Here is a 20,167-nt window from a genome sequence, read left to right as displayed (position 1 = left end):
TTGTGTGTCGTGTGATTGCTGTGAATTTTCGTTTTTTTCGGTGAGCCACACCTAGTGCTTCAGTTCTTTTAACACATCTAAAGGTTTCTCCGTATTGACATTAAGGGTGTGTACCTCCATAAAATCCTCTTTATGGGACCACTTGACAGCCGGCTGATGCATGGACATCAGCAGCTCACTATATTGCCCCCTTCCCCTGTCTTCTCTCCTCGGTACAGTACGTATTTCACTGTATACTCTGCCTCTAAAAAATACTCTCCCTATAGACCCACCCCACCCCCTAAAGACTAAAAGTGTTAGTACTCTGAAACACAAATAAATGAAATCACTTATTGCCTGATGGATGATATACAGTATATCCATTTTCGATGTTGATTCGATATCATATGTGACTAAGCAATGCCTCTCTGTACATTTTGGGAGCAGCTGAGCTCGCCGTTGTCTTCTGGGCTTTGGGGTTGAATTTGGAAACGCTCGGTCGAGCCCGTCTGGTCTTTTCTATGCACAACTTTTTTTTCAAAATAAACAAGTATATATCCTTTACAAACTCTCCTCCCCCTTTAGTGTCTCTCTCGCGTGTTCGTTCGTAAATCTGCGATGCGGCCTCTCGGTGCTACTCAGCCAGCCTCAGCGGACATGTGCGGTGAAAAAGACTAGTTGAGCGGCAGCTAGAGAGGTTAGGTCCAAATCTTCTTAGATAACTCCTACGGAAGGGACCGCCTCAATTTTCGCCTCGGTCTCTTTCTCCGACTGAAATCCCCCCCCCCCCGGCCGCCGTGTGGGTTCGCGCCTCGCCAAGGTGGTAAGAGTAATGAGGTAACTCACTGAAAAATTTCACCCAGGTTCAAAGTTATTTCCACAGGAAATATGGTTGAATCTCTTATCCCTAGCTAATTATTAAGAAACGACGATGACAGTGTGTCGATTACTCCAAGCAGCTCGGCTCTACCTTCCCGCCTCCTAAATAACCCCGAGAACCGTCACCCCCACCACAACCCCCCCCACCCCACCCCCCGACTCCCTTCCCCTCCCCACTCCCCCCATTTCCCCCCCCCCCCCAGCGTCTCTACACGCCCCTCCGAACCCGCAGGAGAGAGAAAGAAGTGATTCGAGAGTCCCGTGTTTTTTTAGGCCATGGTCTCTTTCCCTGGCAGTCTGCGGTCGTTGAAGGTGTGCATGTTGATGACTTCCTCTGTTTTGACCATGACAGGCGGCTGGGGCTTGTGTTTGAGCCGGCGCTGGCACTTGAGGGAAACCCGCAGCTCGTCCACCATGGCGCTGCAGAAGGACCTCTGTAGAGGGAAATGGAAAAAGGGAAAGCAGAATGGGTTTCAGAACCGCATCGCCGATCCAAATGTTATGGGCAGCAGAACAAGCCAGTTCTCCCCCGTGGGCAGCCTCTTTTTTGTAATCACCCCCCCACCCACACCACCACCCCTCTCCTCCCGTCCTCCCACACACACAAAGACACGCACACACACCGCCACCACCTCGGCTCAGATCTGCCACAGGGGAAAAATGGTGAAATATACAGTATAGCAGGCTGGGAATAGAGGGGATGCTGGCCAAGGGACGGCTGGGAACAGGGGGGGGGGGGGGGGGGGGGGGGAGCTGGATCGAGGGATGTTGCAGGTCCATAGGCTGTGTAGTAGAGTGTAAAGTGGAAAGGCAGGCTTGCATGGGATTGCTCAACGTAGGGTGGGAATATATCAGTGCTGGTCCTTGCTGGCTGTGCACGGCTATTTTATGCATTTGCAATCCATAGATAGAGTTCCACAGTGTTTGATCACGATGCATTTTAAGATATTCTACATGAAAATATGGAAACAAAAATCCACCCTTGTATACGCTTAGACTTTTAGATACCATCAATCTGTGATGTTCAATGCATTCCAGGAGTTATTAGTGATTAGTGATTTCCTACATTTCCCAGAATGCCTTTCAACAACCCCTAGAGAACGTGTCTGAACTTGTTGCTTTCAGTACCCGCAAGTAGAGAGAGAAATAGCAATAGTGATGGTATAGTAACAGCAGCAGGGGAGTGAGTTTTTCCAGTCAAGCAAAAAATGAGAGCCAACAAGTCTCATGGCTGCATTGCATTCTGGTCTACTAAGGCTACTGTCAGTGGAGAAATCGGTCTCTCTGCCTCTTCTACGATGGATGTATGATTGTTGAACATTGGTGCAAAAGGGCGAGTCTAGAAAGAAGCCCTCGCTCTTTGATTCTGAGGGACTGACACCAAATACTGATGGGTTGATTCACGAATCAATCGTTCAGATTGAGTTTGAACGATACTTTCAAGTGAATGACTCAAATCGGAACTAAATTGGAATTTCAAATCAGTTCCGTGTCCATGGTCGGACTGCACTCCGTACAGTTCTGAGTGAGTCGACGCGCTTGTAAACGCATAGAGAGCATTCTCCAACAAGGACTTAATCAACCACAGTCGCAAACTCACAAATTCTCAAACTTCCTTGTTCATTCAGTTCGTTCAGTTCGCTCAGCAGTTCAGTTGCTAGTGTATGAGTTAGTAGCTCTGTTGCTTAATCATTATCTTTCTTTCAAACTGTATCAGACTGGATGAAAGAAACAGTACAGACTGAGTGATTCACTCGTTCAGTTGGTTCAGCGATTCACTTGCTAGTTTTATGAGTTAGTAGCTCAGTTGCTCAATCGGACTGAAAAAGACTCGGTACAAATGTGAGTGATTCGTTCGTTCAGCGAGTTAGTGGTTCACCTAATGAATCAGTTCTGTGTATCGGTAAGTGAGCGTTTAACCCAGTGCTGGTTTTTACATTTTACATTCATCATTATTTGAGACTGGACTTGACTAAACCTAACGTGACTTGAAACAGCAAAGAAAGATAAGCTAGCCTAGGTTCAGTTAATCTCTAATTAGACTATTGGCTATTTGACTAGTGCTTATAAGATTATTTTCTATTTAATTGTTTTAGACTGTCATGTAATAGTCTTGTTTTTTTGTGATGGCATTGCTCCTCATGTTGTTGGAGAAGAGGGAGGGAAGGAGCCAGGGGGGACACAACCGGTCCTGAATTGATTCACTACCATCGGAATCGAGTTTTCCTTTGAGGCTGCGCTAGTCAACTTTGCACATTGGTGACTTTTGTACTGTATACTGCATGCCCGTGTTTACCAACCTGGCCGGTCTGTGATCTTTTATACCAAAGGTACGAGAGAGAAAAAGATCTAACGTTGGTGAGTCCAGCTTTCTCTGGACGGAGTGCTGCTCACTGCTGTTTAGGAGACAGTTTGGATTTCACCATTAACTAGAAATTCCACCCTCAGATCCTCTTACACTGTTAGATATCATCATGTCATGTGTATTCAAGGAATTATTTTGTGATGAAATTTACTATTTTGGTGTACCCACCTCCCCTCAACCCATCTTGTCTACTCTTATTTCACTTAGAGTGTTTTAGGGTGGATTTTTCTTTAAAGTTTCAATTCATCACAAGATTTCCCAACAGTGACCATACTGACACCAGAATTTAATTCGGACAAATAGTGTGAATCTACGGCTCTCAATTCGAGAGGATGGGATGCTCTTCTCTGTTGCAGCCCCACTTTGTGATTTAAATTGATAGCTGGATTTTTTTTAGTGCAGCTTTAACTATATACTGTGATTATCATAGCTGTACATCTGGACATCATACCAAACAATTGCATGATACAGAGCCTGATTGGATGTGAATAACATGAATACATAATAAATGCAAGAATTAATGGCTGCATAATAAAATGATTAAATGTCTTCACGCACTGTACGGCTCATTAAAGGGACTGTTCTGTCTCTGTCTCCTCTACCCACAGACAGTAATTCGATCCCCCAAAACGCAGAAACATCAGAATGAAGAGACAAACTCTAAAAAATGACATTGACTCTATGGACACAATGACAGTACTGAGAGTGATTTCCGGCTCTTAACGAAGCTCAACTGGATGATAAAGCTAAACAAATATTCCACCAAATCAGTCTCCAATTCACTGTCGATGGCGCAGCCCCGGGTTTTGTCTCTCGAAGACGTCGCATATTAAAGACTTGGCTCGCTGGTTTCTAGTTTTGGGAGAACCTTCTATGCTATAGCAAACTCTGACAGAGCCGTGGCTTCTGTAGGAGGGTGGATTTAAGGCGGTTTTTCCCTCTGCTCAGGCAACAATGGCATTACTGTGCATTCGTGCTTGGTGGAAGGATGGTGGTTAAATGAGACAGTCTGGTTCATCGGGGAGCAGTGAATTAGGTAGATAGAGTGGATTAATGAGGGTAAGAAGGAAAACAGTGCTTTGCGGTGGAGTGATAGGTTTAACACAGACACACACACACTCACACACACACAAACATGCAGAGCACAACACTAGAAGGCACAAGCACAAACTCATTCATACAGAAGTGCAGTACATGTAAAGACACAGACACAAACAAACATAGACACACACACACACACACGCAAACAATCCTAGTGAGCAATATCCCCATGGTAGATTTCACCGGTGCCAGGCCCATAGAACAGCATGACTTATTGATGCATATTACATCTTGTCTGACTCAAATCTTGTGCTGCTGCATGCCCAGCTGCATGCATAAACTGCTGCTTCTTCACGTTCTCTCCTCTTTTCTCATAAGCTACTCTGGCATCTGCAAATACTGTGTTAAACAAGAGCAACGCCGGGGCGAACACTTCCACTCCCGAAGAAGAAGCTACAGGGGAAACATTTCTCCGGATGGATGTTTTCGTCTGCTGGGAGGTAATGGGAGTATATTGTGATGAACACACTGTTCACTTGTATTGAAAGCAATCATTAGTACTGTCGCCCCAGTGTATACTTATCCTTATTATATTTACATGGAAACACGAGTGGGAAGGTGAACACAGTGAGTGTTATTGAGTGTGAGGTCTTCCAGTGTGTTTTATAGTCATTCAGAGGCTCGTTCCAGTGCTTTTATCCTTACCATTTATCTTCCTCTATGACCATTGATGATGCTGTTCATGCGCTGGCCAAATTCTATTACAACCGATGCCAGTAATGCCACTGTCTCTACATGAAAGTGGACACATTTTTGTAATGTCAAATGATGTTGATTTAAAGGTGCTATGCTTGGTATTTTCACATCAATAAATCATTACCACAATAATTTTTAGTCATTAGTAGATTTCAAATGGGCCACGCCCACAAATTGCAGTACAAGCGATATTCCCTGCTTTATCTCTATGGGCAAAACAAAAAATCTACATTTTCTGTGGTTGATTTTTCTGTATTCTTATAATCTATGTGAAATGTATATGGTGTAGGTAATTTGTCGTTACCTTTTCACAGTTATCAAAGAGCTGCATCATCATTAAAATGTTTTTTTGTGGAAGTCACAAAATGTTAACAAGCTAGCAAACTTCAGTGCAAACGTCCGTTCAAGAGAGCAGTCATGCTAGCATTTCGAGACTTCAAGAAAACCCATTTTAATGAACTTGCTGTTGTTTGATAACCATGAAAAGGTAACAACCAATTATTTACATCTTATACATTTCACATAAATTATTAGAACACAGAAAAAGCAACCACAGAAAATGTTGATTTATTGTTTTGCCCGTAGAAAATGAATAGCGTTTCTCACTTGTACCGCACTTTGTAGGTGTGGCCTTTTAGCTGCGTCATCACCATACTTATCTATTGTAAACAAATGAGACCATTGGCAAGAAGATTGTCAGCCTCTACCGGCCCCTACGTTGCATTTTACATTGTGCGTCACTCAGTCAGATTTGGTTGGAAATCTGCTGGATTGCTTTACGGCACAAAACAGGAAGAGGGCGGTGTTCTTCCACTGTAAATGGAGCTAAAGCTTTGTGAGTTTCTGGTGATGGCAGATGGTGGAAGGAGTGAAAGGCAGATAAAATCACTTCCAACATGTTTATCCTCTTCAGTAAAGATGCCATGGAGAGAGCGGTGGGGGGGGGGGGGGACAAGAAGCATTGGGGCTTATGGGATATGTGGTCTTAATTTTGAGAAACACTAGCACTAACAATACCACTGGTGTGAGATAGAGGCTACCAATCGTCTCCACCATGGACTCATTTGTTTATGGTAATTATACCAAGGTATGACGATTAATTTGACAATGATATGTTGATGTTGAAAATGCTACATATTGCACCTTTAATTTGAGTAATTTGCACATGATTACTTCAAAAGTCTTTCTGTGATGTCTGTACAGGCATAAAATGTATTATATTGCAGTTCAGTAGTGCTGTATTTGTGTTTTTTCTCTTGAAGAAATAAAAAAATAATTTTAAGGTTACACCCGCAGCAAATAATTAAAGCGTCCACAAATATGATATCTTTCTCAGATGTATTACTCACGCTGTACCTGCTGATTGTCTGAGCCACTCTCGAACAGGCTTTTCATGGCTATTGATTTTTTTTTTTTTTTTTTTCAGTGAAATTAAATGGCACAGCAATGTTTTACCAGTAACAGCCATAAAGCTCCAGGCTTTGGGGAACACCGGGGCCCACTCTACCTCTGGCTCAGGGGACACATTGCCATCATGGCTGCCTGCCGGTGTCATGTTGGATTGATGGCGGCTGTTTAGGGTCAGTGGATTACACAGTTTTTATGACACCCAACAAACCTGCAGCTGTACCGCCGCACAGCACTTTGGGATAGCTCAGAGGAAAGGCTGCCCACTTTAAGAAAGCAAAATGGAGAGGTCATAAATCTGATTAATGTTATTCAGATACATGTTTAAAAAATAGAAAAAGGCGCATTTTGTTCATGAAATTATTTACACAGGCATCATCAGAAATAATGGTTGAAAAAGTTGTATATTATGATATAATTCAAAAGTAAAAATGATTCAATACTGAGTTTGAGCCATCCCATGCATCATGTTATGGAATACATCTTTAGCAGGTAAGCATTACTCTGGAATGGACTGCGTTTTAAACAGAACACTGCCGACCCTGATTGTTTTCCCTGAAATATTTCTTGGTGGTTTTGAAGGTTCCTCACCTGTGAGAATGAACTAGTAGGCTCAATTTTAGCTTGAATGGAGGAGGAACAGATGTGAAGCTGTGATGCAGATGGGATGGGGCATGGCTGCGGTGTAATCCTTAGTTCACTCTCTCCGTCTCTCGGCCCTGGTGGGCGGTAAATGAATAGCTGCTTTGTGGGTTTGGCTAATCTGAGTGCTTCCTCTGTGTTGTCATCTTCATCTGGTGTGGCTCTGCATTTCGCTTAGTGGATAAAGCCATGCTTATTGTTGTCCTTGTGTCTAATTCTGTGTGTGTGTCTGTGTGTGTGTTTGTGCGTGTCCACCTGCATGCAAGTTGTATGTGCACAAATGTGTGTGTGAAAAAGAATGCAACAAGAACTTGCTCACTGACAAAAAAAAAAGAGGCAGAAATCTAAAAGAAGCAAACTGATGCAAAGGACTGACATGCATCAGGTGAGTGCAAAATCTAAAAAAGTGCACAAACAGAAAATGTTCTCTCATCATCTCACTTATTTCACCACCACCAGTTCTGGTGATGGTCTATGGATTGAAATATTTTCCATTTTTTGTATCAGTTGGCCACTTTTAGGTTTCTTATCAGTGCGCGAGTTCTTGTTAGTTTCTTCTATTTTATGAATCCATGGACCTGCAGATTGGAGTTTTAGTTCTACCAGCGTTTCTCAGACGCAGAGCTGCTCTGAAGGCAGAAATAATCTCATTGGTTGAGTTAAACCTCAGTAGGCGGAACCAAAAAAAACACAGCTTTTCAGCATGCAAGTTAGCTACTTGGCAAACCTGAATGTCAAAGAAGGAACTCTGGTCAAAATATGAATAAAAATATAAATGGCAATGACTTTTTCCATTCATTCGTGACCATGGCATTCATGATGTTGAAGGTCAGCAGGCTAGCTAACTAGCTTACCTAGATAGCTGTAGGCTAGTATGGCTAGTTTGAACTTGGAAGGTCAGCTAGGCTAACTAGCTAACCTAGATAACTTAGTATGGCTAAATTGCATTTTTTCAGGTACTAGTTAAAGCGCTAGGCTTAATAATATTAGCTAGCTTCTCTCCTATGCCTTGCCTTATCACTGGGCTTCAGTCTAACCTCACTTAGCCCAAAAAGCTGTGGTTGTTTGGCTCCGCCCCCTGAGGTTTAACTCAACCAATGAGATTGTTTCTCCCTCCAGAGCAGCTCTGCCTGGGAGAAATGTTTGATGAACTAAAACTACAATATGTCATCCAGCTGAGACAAACCTCCCAGATCATTCCAAATTTTCATCTCTCACTTGGTCTGCATGTATGTGTGTGCATATTCATATGCATGCAAGTGTGTTTGTGTACTTGTGTGTGTGTGTGTGAGTGTGAGTGTGTGTGTGTGTGCGCACGGGTGATGAGATGGGTTCCTCACACACAGCTCGTGGTCCCTGTACCCCGAGAGCCAGGTTAGTCTGCAGCAGCCTCAGCAGCAGGCAGGAAAAGAGGGAAGAGCAGTAGGAGGAGGAGGAGTGGGAGGAGGAGAAGTGGGAGGAGGAAGCGGAGGAGGAGCTGAGGGAGGAAGAGGAGGAGGAGGAGGAAGAGGAGAGGGAGAAGCAGGAGACGGAGGAGGAAAAGGAGGAGGGGGACAACCATGGTAATCATGGAAATCTGAAGGTTGGGGCGGAGATGACAAAGAAATGCTCCACTGACAGTCTATGAGGCATGTGATCTAATGGAATATTATGGAGTCCAGAATCAGTGCAACACGGCTAATTTTGTGACAGATTTGGAAGAAGTTAAATTAACAAGAATTATTTTGCAAAACAGATTTGGACACATATTGAAATGTTGGGCGGAAATCAAAAACATTGTATCTGTTTTGCTTTGAATATGCCATTGAGTTCAAGTATATGCTTCATAAGGAGCATGACTGAATATTTACATCTGGCCAAAACTGTCTTCAGTTCAGATCAAATAAGTACTTACATTTAAAAGCAACATGAAATACTTGAAATGCCACTGTTCAGTCTACACACTTTAAAATGGAAAATGTAGCAATGGTGATGGAATGTATAGGGAACACACTAGAGAGAAAGAAAATAATAGAAAAAAAAACAATTTTCATAGCCTTGGGTGGATGAATCAAAACGACAAGCCTACAGAAGCCTGCATTTTGTAAACTTATCAAATGTTTATTAATAATTTTTTATTAAAATTTTAACAAGTGGATAACTTCATCTGACAATTCTCTCATCTCATAGTATTACAATCCGAGATTAGTAAATGCAATAATCTCCAAAACACACACTTATGGCGTTAACATGTCTATTTAACTATTAAAAACACTATTAACAGTTCCTCTATTGTATAAGAGGGTGTATGGCTCATCCCATTATATAAATGACTAGCTGCTATTTTTGCTCCTTTCTAATGTTACAAAACAGAAGTAATTATAAAATGCAAATTGCAGGGTGTGCGCTGTCAAGCATGTGAAACACAACAAAGAGATGCTTAGCACCACATTTTTCAAGTTGACACTTTCAGCATCATGGTGAGAAAACAACCTCATATTGTAAAAGTAGGTGGTATTCAATTACATGAGGAGTCTGGAGCAATGAAACAAAATATATGGTTGATTTCCACAGATTAGCCTGACTCGAATTAGCATTGGACTGTGTGATCCAGGAGATACACATTACAGTGCACCTTCCTTGTTTTGGAATCAATATATTAGGACCAATAAATACATTTAGGGTTAGACCGATATATTGATATACCGATATTAGCCTCTTATTAAATATCTGGTATCAGTGTAAGCCACTGATATGATGGAGGTTCATCCCTGACAACAGAAAACCAGTTGGAATGAAAAATTATTTTCTTTTAACATTTTGTTTTAATTTAATCCTTCAATATTGTTTGGTGTGAATTCATTCTCCATTTAAAGTAGTGATCCCAGAGTTTCCCCTACCATGGAATAGGTGGGCTGGGTCACCCTGCCTTAAAGAGCTGCTAACCCACCTAAAAGAGTTTCATTTAATTGGGTTTCAGTGGAGAGTTTTAGTGTCCCATGGAATTTTTGGCATGAAAAGGGTCAAATTCAAAGATAATGAATATCAGCACATATCGTCTATTGGCAGCTTCAATACAAAAATATTGGTATCGGCCTTCAAAAACCCATATTGGTCTAACCCTATTTAATGTTAGTCCAATGTTTCTTTTCTTGCCTAATTACTAATTCAGTAAAACGGCTATAGCGCAATACCAAGCAAACCAGTGACACAGTGTAGCAAGTATTGTACACTTTCCTGTGCTCTAATCAACAGCATGTCCACATATCAGGGTGCATAACACGTTACAGTAGTGGCATTTGTGCATGGAACACGAGTGCAAACAATCCAGTGCTTCTGAATAACACACACAAAGCTTTGAAAGGTAGGTTGGTATATAGTGCTCTGAATTGAGAACCTTGAGTCTCCTTGAAAATTTGTCTGAGTGGTCCATTCTTAGCCTGCGTGGTGCCTGTTGGGTCTATTCACTGTGTCTGTGATGTTTCTGCAGCGTGTTCCTAATAGATAAATAACCTCAAGATGCCAGCCTTGGTGAGGAGGACTAAGATGCTGTTATGGAACAGTGTCTATCACCTTGTATTACTTATCTTAGGTTTGTCTCCATTATAGCCTGCTGTACTCAGCAACGACCCTGCCTATTGTTAGGTATACAATATTTCTATCAAGGCTGGGGAGAAACAGACCATGAGTAAATTGATTATTTGAGCCAAAAGCGTGGTAACTGTTATCAATCTACGAATAACTTCTGAAAAAACTGGTGATTTCTTGTTGGATTACTCAGAAGCATATTTAAAGGCAAAAAGGTGCATCTTTTATGAGATCTTAAACACAAGAAACAGCCCAGCAAACGTTCTGATTAATGTTGATACGACGGCTTGCCCGAGTGTTGAAAACCAAAATGAAAGTTGACTTGATGTCAGTACTTGTCCATAGCTCCTACCTGCATTGTTTTGTGAAATTGGGATCAAAATATCTTTCGGAAGTCAGTTCAAAACAGTTTCCAAAGCTGTTTAATGTGAAGGTTTTTACCATGCCATCATATCATTTTGTAAAAATGTTGTGCTCGTGTGGGTTGATGTTGAACTTCACCACCTTCTGCACGTCGCTATCTGTCAAATTCTTGCTGGGATTTTACTTGAAATAGACTAATAGTTGATAAAGTCGTAAATTATAAAGATAATAAATAAGACCGTAAATGAAATAGAAAATATTGGTAGTTCAGTATCATATGTTATGGATTCTGGAGGCATAATAATCCCAACGCACCCTCTGGCAGCCATATTGGAGGTCCTCAGCTCTTGTCAACAGTGATATACAACTTGTCCGTCTCAACAGAATTGAATAGACATGGTTAATTTCTCAGCTGTTTTTGACAGAGAACTGATAATTTCATCACTGATGTCTCTAGCTAGCTAACCATAGTATCTGGTCAGCTGATATGTGCCCTAGCTAACCTATCTAGAAGCAAACATTAGCATTTGCAGTGGCTAGTAGTTGCATGTTAACATTAACATTGGTTGCTTTGCTAAATTTCCTGCTGGCTAGCATAGTGAACAAAGCCAAACAAAAAAACAACAGTTTGTTCAGGTTAACTGAGCTGACTCTTCTCAAGCTACAACTCAGAGTGTTTTGGAGTAGAGACTAGAGCTAAAGACAAGACAGTTTACTGTGTCACAGTAACCTACATTTGGAAACAAATCCACCTTATCTTATTTATAACACTACTGAATGGAATACAGCCACACCACAACAATTTTTTTCAGGTAGGCCTATCTCTCTTGTACAGTTGTTGTATATTTAGTCATTGCTTGCACACAGCCAATTTACAGCCCGTGGACCTCCATGATAGTAACAGATGTGGTTGCTGGGAGATTTGTGATGCAACTGCGAAGCCTCTATCCATGACTTGCAGTGACATCACTGTTCTGGTGACACAGCCATACTGACTTCCGGTTTGACACGCAAAAATGTTCACAGAGAGTGACATAGGGCCTGCTATTGCTACTTTATTAAATAATGCAGTCTTAAGTCTTTTTTAAATATCTTTTCTTTTTTCCCCCAAAGTCAAGTGAGAAGTTCACTTGTTCATGGTTGTTTGTTATACAGTCTGTTATAACATTGGATAATGGAATACTGTTTGGGAGTCAACAAAACACTGATGTCACTGCAAGTCATGGATACATTTTAGCAGGTAAACAATACTGTGGAATGGACTGTATTTTAAAAGTAACATTATCAACCCTAATTGCTATACAATATAATGTAATTCACCACATGTTCATAGGCACAGCCTTGTGATGTGTATGTGTGTTTGAGTCTGTATGTGTGTGTTTGTGCGTTCATGCATCTGTGTATGCATGCATGAGTGTATGAGTGCATTTGCTGAACATAATAACACAATGGGGATCTCTTACTCATCAATACAGGGCCTTTTGCCTGAGTTGAAACACTGTCTGAAATTGATGGAAGGTGTTGAAGGAAGCTGTTACTGAGCTCTTCCAGGCTAAGTACTGTAAGGAAGCTGGAATGTACGATTCTGTCTTCCCACAGACCCTATTACTCTAAAAGCAAGACAGCACTGGCAGAGGGCTCAGTTCAAAAATTAATGTTGTCTCTAGTCAGTTACGATATTTGATAATTGCTCACTTGGTGATTGCCCTCAAAGATTTTAGGATATTCTGTATTATCAATTACATATGTTACTATGCCTTATACTAAATTGAAGGAAACCCAGCAAGCATTTGACGGACGGCAGCATGCAGGAAGTTCAACATCAACTCAAACGAGGACAAAACGTTCGTAATATATTATGGCACGGTTAAAATTAATATTAAAACAGCTTTGGACACTGTTTTGAACTGATATCAGAAAGATATTTAGGTCCTGATTTAAAAAAAGAATGCAAGTGGCAACTAGACATTAGCTCTGTTCGAAACCGTTCCCTATTACAGAAATAGTGCACTAGTGTGTCCGCCATTTTGTACTAGTGTCCGAATTCTCAACGGTTAACTTGATTCACTATATAGTTCACTATATAATACCCACAATGCACTGCAAATTGTAGTGAACAGATGATGTACCCTACAATTTCTCCTGTATACCACAATGCAATGCGATCAGGTCTTACAGAAGAAGAGTAGCTAACTAGTCACTAGCTTGTGAGCTAGCTAATGCTCACAAGCTTATTGCTTGCCAAACCACAACAGCTTGCTACCGCATTAGGAGACAGCATCTTAGTTAACAAAACCACACTTGCACATGATTACAATTTAAACAATTTATTTGTAATTTAATGTTCAGAACTTCATAAAATCAATACTACCTGAGTACATTTCAACCCACTGTCATGAGTGCCTGGTTTGTTTATGAGAGTGCGTCACACTGCGTGAACCATTCTGAACGCAGCTATTGTCTCAACTTTAATTTTGGCTCTATATTGACACTGGTTTTCAACGTTGGTGCAGGCTGTCATATCAACATCTATTCAACTTCTCCACAGTTGCTGCGAAGTTTCAATCAAACTGATTTGTGCTATGTAATTCTACCAATCCGGGAAGCTTACACGCTATGTCAGGTATGAACAGTGAGAATAGTTACTGCATATATAGGGTGACAGTATGCAGAGTGATAATGGACAGCAGAAGCGAAGATATGTGTTAGTGAATGTGACTGTTGAAGTGGGTCATGCAGCAGAGCAAACCTTCCCAACACATGTGCCTATCAAACACATGATCCAACTACAGTATATACCACTGCCAACGCTCCAAAAAACACATTTGACAAATGTCCACTGCTGTTAGTGTTTCCATTTCACTCTAGAGTGTCAGAAAAAAACACAGTTGAATAATTTTGGGGCATTTTAGATCATGTTAGATTACAGTCCAAAAGTTTCTGGAGGTTTTTTCTTGAGGTCATTTGAGATGGTGGTTAAAGTCTAGCTTGGATCCGTGGTGACAGCAGAATTCCTCACGTTTCTTATCTCGTTGTCGCCATTGGGCCTAAATGAATAAATGCAAAGAAACCAACCCTTATCTTATTGTATAATATATAGTACTGTTATTATATGAATTTCCGGAAATGGCAGACAGATGATCTCTTCAAATATGACCAAAGAACTGAACATATATTTTGTTTCTTGCTTTACATTATGTGCGGGTAGGTGATGCTATAGAATTTCCCACCTAGTTAACATTAGTAGACATTTACTGAGTCATGTGTTTTAAGATGATATGTCATGGCAAAAGCTGTTGTTGCGCAAGCAGCCTCTAGGGTAATGTTCTCCTTGCCATGAGAATGTCTTCCATGTGCCGTGTGGTAATGGTAAGAAATCCTACATGTGGACTGAATTCGACATAGACAATGCTGAGATCGATGTCCGAGATGTTCTCTTACCTTTTCGAGTTGTGCGTTCTGTTTGGACTTGTAGAGGAACTCGCCCACCGCCACGAACACGGAGAGGACGAGTCCGGCGGCCAGGACGATGAAGATCCCGCCGATGTTCTGCACCCCGAGGGCGCTGGCCTCCTTGCTCTCCTCCTCCGGGCAGCCGTTCCCCCTCCACCACTTCTCCTTCATCATGTGCAGCTTGCCTTCCTCCTGGAGCTGCAGGATGGCGATGGTGATCTTGTCTCTGTACGGAGAGCCTGAGGGAGCGAGAGACGCGCGAGGTGAACACAAGCAGAGAGCCACAGCCTTTATCTTGTTAGACAGTAAGGAATACAAATTCTCGCAATTACTGAATATTGGTTTATTTCGATTTTGTGTACCGCCTTGTTTATCCAAACAAAGAAATACTGATTGTGTAGATATTGTACAGAACTGGTGTAGTTTCCTGAATCATCATTGCTAGAAAAACATTTAAACTGCAAATTAGACTGTACATCTCATAGTTGTGAAATTGCTTGCATATTACGTAGCTTGAAAAATCTTTGAGAGGGTATTTCAATAGATGTCTGTGTTGCTTTGTGCATTTCAATGTGCATTTCAGTATATTTCATTCCATATTTTAGCATATTTCAGTCTACATTTGAGTATATTTCAGTCTACATTTGAGCATATTTAAGTCTACATTTCAGTATATTTCAGTCTACATTTGAACATATTTCAGTCTACATTTCAGTATATTTCAGTCTACATATCAGTATATTTCAGTCTACATTTGAGCATATTTCAGTCTACATTTCAGTATATTTCAGTCTACATTTCAGTATATTTCAGTAGGCATTTCAGTATATTTCAGTAGGCATTTCAGTATATTTCAGTCTACATATCAGTATATTTCAGTCTACATTTGAGCATATTTCAGTCTACATATCAGTATGTTTCAGTAAGCATTTCAGTGTATTTCAGTGAACATGTTCCAACAAAATCTCTCCCTCACAATAATAAACAAATAAAACCAAACTACATCTTCGGGACTCATATTTCCTACCGTTCTACCTGCACACTTCTCTAATTAAAGCTAGTTGCCATGCTTAATTTGCACTAATGTTTTCAGTGCAACTTGTTTTGTTGGCTTAATAAATAAAGACATTCCCAAAGTGAGCTTTGAAGTGCTCCCCTCTGCCCATGTGAGCTGTCTGCAGAGTGTTGCGTGACTCCCCCCCTCCCCCTCTGTTTTCCCAGCAGCCCCGGTGCCTCCTTCCCACTCAGGTAAACAGCTCCAGCACCTTCCCAGCTCTGCTGATCAAAACCAGTCACACGCCGAGATTCCTGATTAAACCTGAAGGGTGAAGCCTTGTAAAAAAAAAAAAAAATCCTGCCAGACCCCTTTCATATCCCAACTCTCCAAACCTCCCTGCGGTACACACTATACAACGCAATCAGGATGTTAATGCTGCTTAAATTATTTATAAACCTAATAACACCTATTATCGCAAACACTTAGAATGAGCTCTCCTCGGTGTGCGGGGGGAAAAACATGTTTAGATTAGCAAACATTATCAATAGGATAGCTCTTATGGAGTAGCAATCTGTGTGATTACTAGTTAGTATGCAGAGGCAGTTTAGAAACAGGATTGTGTAGTGGACCCAAAAGACCCTAAACAGTGACAATGATAAGCTGCACCCTCCCTGCTGGAGCCACGCTTTTTAGCTTCCAGCCTGGTGGCGGTGTGGCTGCAGTCACGAAGCCACGTTCAAATACTTTACATCTCTTACGTCCTTCATCTCTGCCCAAGGGCTTCTGGTATCTGACTCCTTATTTCAGAACGGCCGGGCCAGCTCGTTTCAAAAGCATCTATCACCATGGTGATGGCAATTGTGCAACATGCTCCGGTCTCGTTATTCATTTCCATCTAAATACCTTCCCTTCAGCTCCGTAGTGGAACAACAGCCAAAGTGTGTCAGATAACTCACTCGGTCAGCCAGAGGAACAGGCGGCCTTGAAACTCGGCCAACTCCGCTGGATCAAAACAAATGAAAAGACCTCGACCATAATATCATGAGAGAGGTTGAACATGAGAGTTTTCTCATACAGTAAAGAGCTGATACCGCACTGTGCCAGCCAGGTCTTTGGCTGGTGTAATGACCCACATTCACACTAGCAAAGTGAACACAATCGGTGTACCATGCAATCTGTTGCCCTGTGAAAAATTCACTTGACTGGAATACTGTAGCCCAAGTTAATGGATATCACATTAGGTTTTAAAAGATATATGGTTTCTATATATGGCTTCATACTGAATGTACTGTTTACCAGATCCTCCAGCTACATAATGCACCAGTGAGGCTGGCCTCTTCTGTGATACTCTAAGGCTGCATTCACACCACTGGCCTTCACGCTCAATTCTGAATTGCTGCTCACATCAGATGTTTTTGGATGACATATTCATATTCTATTCTATTCTATTCTATTCTATTCTATTCTATTCTATTCTAGGATGTTACCCATACCCGACACCCAAAAACTGAACTGAACTGACAGCAGTTACAACATATTTCAGTTATGGTATGAGCCTTTGAGTTTGGACTGAATTGAGGCGTCTCTCCAATTGCCAGTAAAGTCAGTTATTTTGGTTTCTTTCCATTGTTGTGTCTCGTTGTCCTCCATGCTAACCCAAAATTATGACAACTACCTCAGGTGAATGAAGAAAGGTTTACTTATTGTCGTGGCAAAGCTGACAAATTCCGATTTGAGCGTTCAAATACAAGTCGCATGTAGGTCGCATGCAAGTGGTGGAGATTGAAATTAGAAAAAATGTTCACACTGATTAGAAAAGAATTCATCAGAATTGGGACACTTTAAGCTGCAGTGTGAACGTCGCCCACAGTGCCGCGCACACTGAGTTGCACAACAAGGCTTACTGTACTGTAGGTGGCGTCTCACTGGTGTTACTGGGAATGAAACTGTGGTGAGAAATTTCTCTTGAGTCTGGCTGGGTGAGAGATGGGGGGGAATGTTGTGTTTTCTCGGTGATAAACAGAATATGTTAATTTGCGAGCTGAAAAACAAGCCTTCTCAGCATGTGTACCCATAAGAGAAGGGCTTAATCCTCCAATTCAGGGAAGAGTGGAGAGCGAAGTGACAGGCCATGGTGAATCCGGAATAAGACACATAGCTGTAATCTACCGGATCAAAGCGGAGTAATAGCACACCGATCCCTAATGCATTGTCTCTCGACGAGAAAAAAAATAAAAAATAAAAATAAGCCTAGAAATTCAAATGTGCTGCAACGCCTGGCACTCTGAACATGTGTATTTTTAGCGCAGCAAGAGCAATTCTGTTCTCCTTCTTTGTAATACATCTAGAGATTTGTTTTGCATGTTAAGTCTAGGGACAAACACAAAGGAAAGCAAATAAATGTGTGTAAGTGTTTAAAATGATTACTTTCTGGGGACTCAGATAAATGGGAAGCCTTATAAATGCTGTATTATGAATGTACGAGGCAAGCTCTTGTCTTGGGTTCCTGTCGGCGCTCAGATACTCCGGTGAACTTAAGTTCGCGCTCGCTTCGAGGCTAAATCGAATGGCCGTCAATTGGGTATGTCAAGGTGTGGCACTTTCCATACCTTATAGCCTAAGTGAGTACAAATTTTGATCTTGTAGTTTTAATCATTATAATGGAGAGCATAAGATCAAGCAAAAATCCCCAGGAATCTATTTGGAGGCTAAAAGTAAAATCCCATCAACGGAGCAGCAGGACCAATGTTCCCTCTAAACGGATAGTTTGGTGACCTACATCTAGTAATTTATCACACTGAGCAAATAATATCTACCTTGTCAGTCATCAGTCACTGCTCCACTTGTCCCCTGAAATTTAGTTGATATGAGTTTGGAAGTTTTGACAGTAAATTATGTCCGATGCAGGGACTTTGAACGGAATTGATGCCCCTGCTGAATCTTCATTCTGTGCAAGGTCCCCCATCTAATATCCTTTCTTTCTACCTTCACCTCCTCTCTCTCTATCACGCAGATCCCAGACAGTGATGGGGAGGTGGGGTAGTGGGGGGGTAGCTGCTGCAGGTCATGGCTTTGGAGATCTTCCATCTCCCAGAAATCCATTCAGGATGGACTCTCTTCCTGTTTACGAGGCAGAGCTGAACGAACCTGCCGGGCAACGGCAGCGGCGACTGGGAGGACGGCAGCCCGCTGACAAGCAGTGGAGGCACTTCCCCTTACCGCATATGATTAATGCAGCCTAATGAAGCTAAATGAAGATTGATAGTCATCGGGGAGAGACAAAGAGAGGGGGAGGAGGAGGAGTAACGCAGAGCCTCCTGAGATACAGTCCGGGCAGAAGAAGTAGCAGTTGTTTCACAAGCTGGCAGTGCAACCTGGGTAAATAAAACCTGTGATGGTGGGTGATATGGTACTGGCCATGACTCCATTTAATGACCTCCCTAGGGTAGAGGCCTATTGGAAATACACACATACTGTAAATACCACAGACAAACATGAAAACACACACAAACACTGGGTTTGGGACTTATGTCTCTCCACTATAGGCTGTCCAATAGAGCAAAAAATGCAAAAAAAAACTGCCTTTAAAAAAGTAATAAAAGAACTAAATGTGCACTCACATTTTGAGCAACAAGATCAACACATCTCCAAAAGTCCACTCATTTCCTATAGAGCTGAGCAAATAGGGAAACTTGGCCGATGTGTGGATGGTCAACTTGTTGCCACGGCTGAACTGTTCATGGTCATCAGCCTTCAACAGCCAGTCAGATTTCTGAATGGTGACGACGCGGCAAAAAGGTCACGCCTGTAAAGTGCGGTACAAATGTGAAGCCGTAATTTCTATGAGCAAAACAGTAAATCAACATTTTCTGTGGTTGTTTTTTCTGTATTCTAATTTATGTGAAATGTATATGGTGTAAATAATTTGTCGTTACCTTTTCACAGTTGTCAAACAACAGCAGGATCATTACAATGTTTTTTTCTTGAAGTCTCAATGCTAACATGACTGCTCTCTTGAACGGAAGTTAGCACGGAAGTTTGCTAGCTTGTTAGCATTTTGCAACTTCCAGAAAAAAAAACATTTTAATGATGATGCAGTTCTTTGATAACTGTGAAAAGGTAACAACAAATTATTTACACCATATACATTTCACATAAATTATCAGAACACAGAAAAAGTGACCACAGAAAATGCTGATTTTTAGTTTTTTAGCATTGAGATAGAGCAGGGCATATCACTTGTATGGCCCTAGCATGGCCCATTTAAAACGTCGCGCCATTCTAGCTTCCAAGCTCTTTTGTTTGAAAGACTGAATAAACATCTCAACAACGATGCTTGTAGAATGGTTGCATCCATTGTTGATCATTGTCAATGGTAAAGCTTGAAAGTAAACTCTTTCTGTTTATTTTTTATTATTGCTACCTCATTAGCGCTTGTTAGCTAGCTATGTTAACTCATGAAAATGACGTTAACATGATGAAAGACAATACCAAAAGAGCAAAAAATATATGATTTGCCTGTTCAAAACCGAAGCATAGATGCATTCGGAGCCTCTTGCACAACAATCAGTCAGAAAAGAGTGATTCCAGAAAAATATTGCATATTATTTTGGAAAACTATTACAAAAACTATTTTAAAGTACGTGCCCCTAAACAAATCCCCAATACACAAAAAGACCTTAAAAAAGGGACTAAAAAGGAACTAGCTAACTTCTCCT

At 41.4% G+C, this 20,167-nt stretch overlaps 1 protein-coding gene across 2 annotated transcripts in view; it reads right to left on the bottom strand.

Annotated features, from left to right (window-relative positions):
* Positions 1-1,127: 1,127 nt before the first annotated feature.
* grik2 (glutamate receptor, ionotropic, kainate 2) overlaps positions 1,128-20,167 on the bottom strand; it is a 181,664-nt gene continuing 162,624 nt past the window's right edge. For both annotated transcript variants that reach the window (XM_078287236.1, XM_078287237.1), the window contains exons 15-16: positions 14,441-14,691; positions 1,128-1,292 (exon numbers count right to left, since the gene is read on the bottom strand). In XM_078287236.1, coding sequence (XP_078143362.1) covers positions 1,128-1,292; positions 14,441-14,691 — 416 coding nt within the window. The remainder of the gene's footprint in view (positions 1,293-14,440; positions 14,692-20,167) is intronic.

This window comes from Centroberyx gerrardi, chromosome 12 (genome assembly GCF_048128805.1).
Source record: "Centroberyx gerrardi isolate f3 chromosome 12, fCenGer3.hap1.cur.20231027, whole genome shotgun sequence".
Lineage (NCBI taxonomy): Eukaryota > Metazoa > Chordata > Actinopteri > Beryciformes > Berycidae > Centroberyx > Centroberyx gerrardi.
Note: the sequence above shows the minus strand (reverse complement) of the source record. Positions and strands in the feature narration are given on the sequence as shown.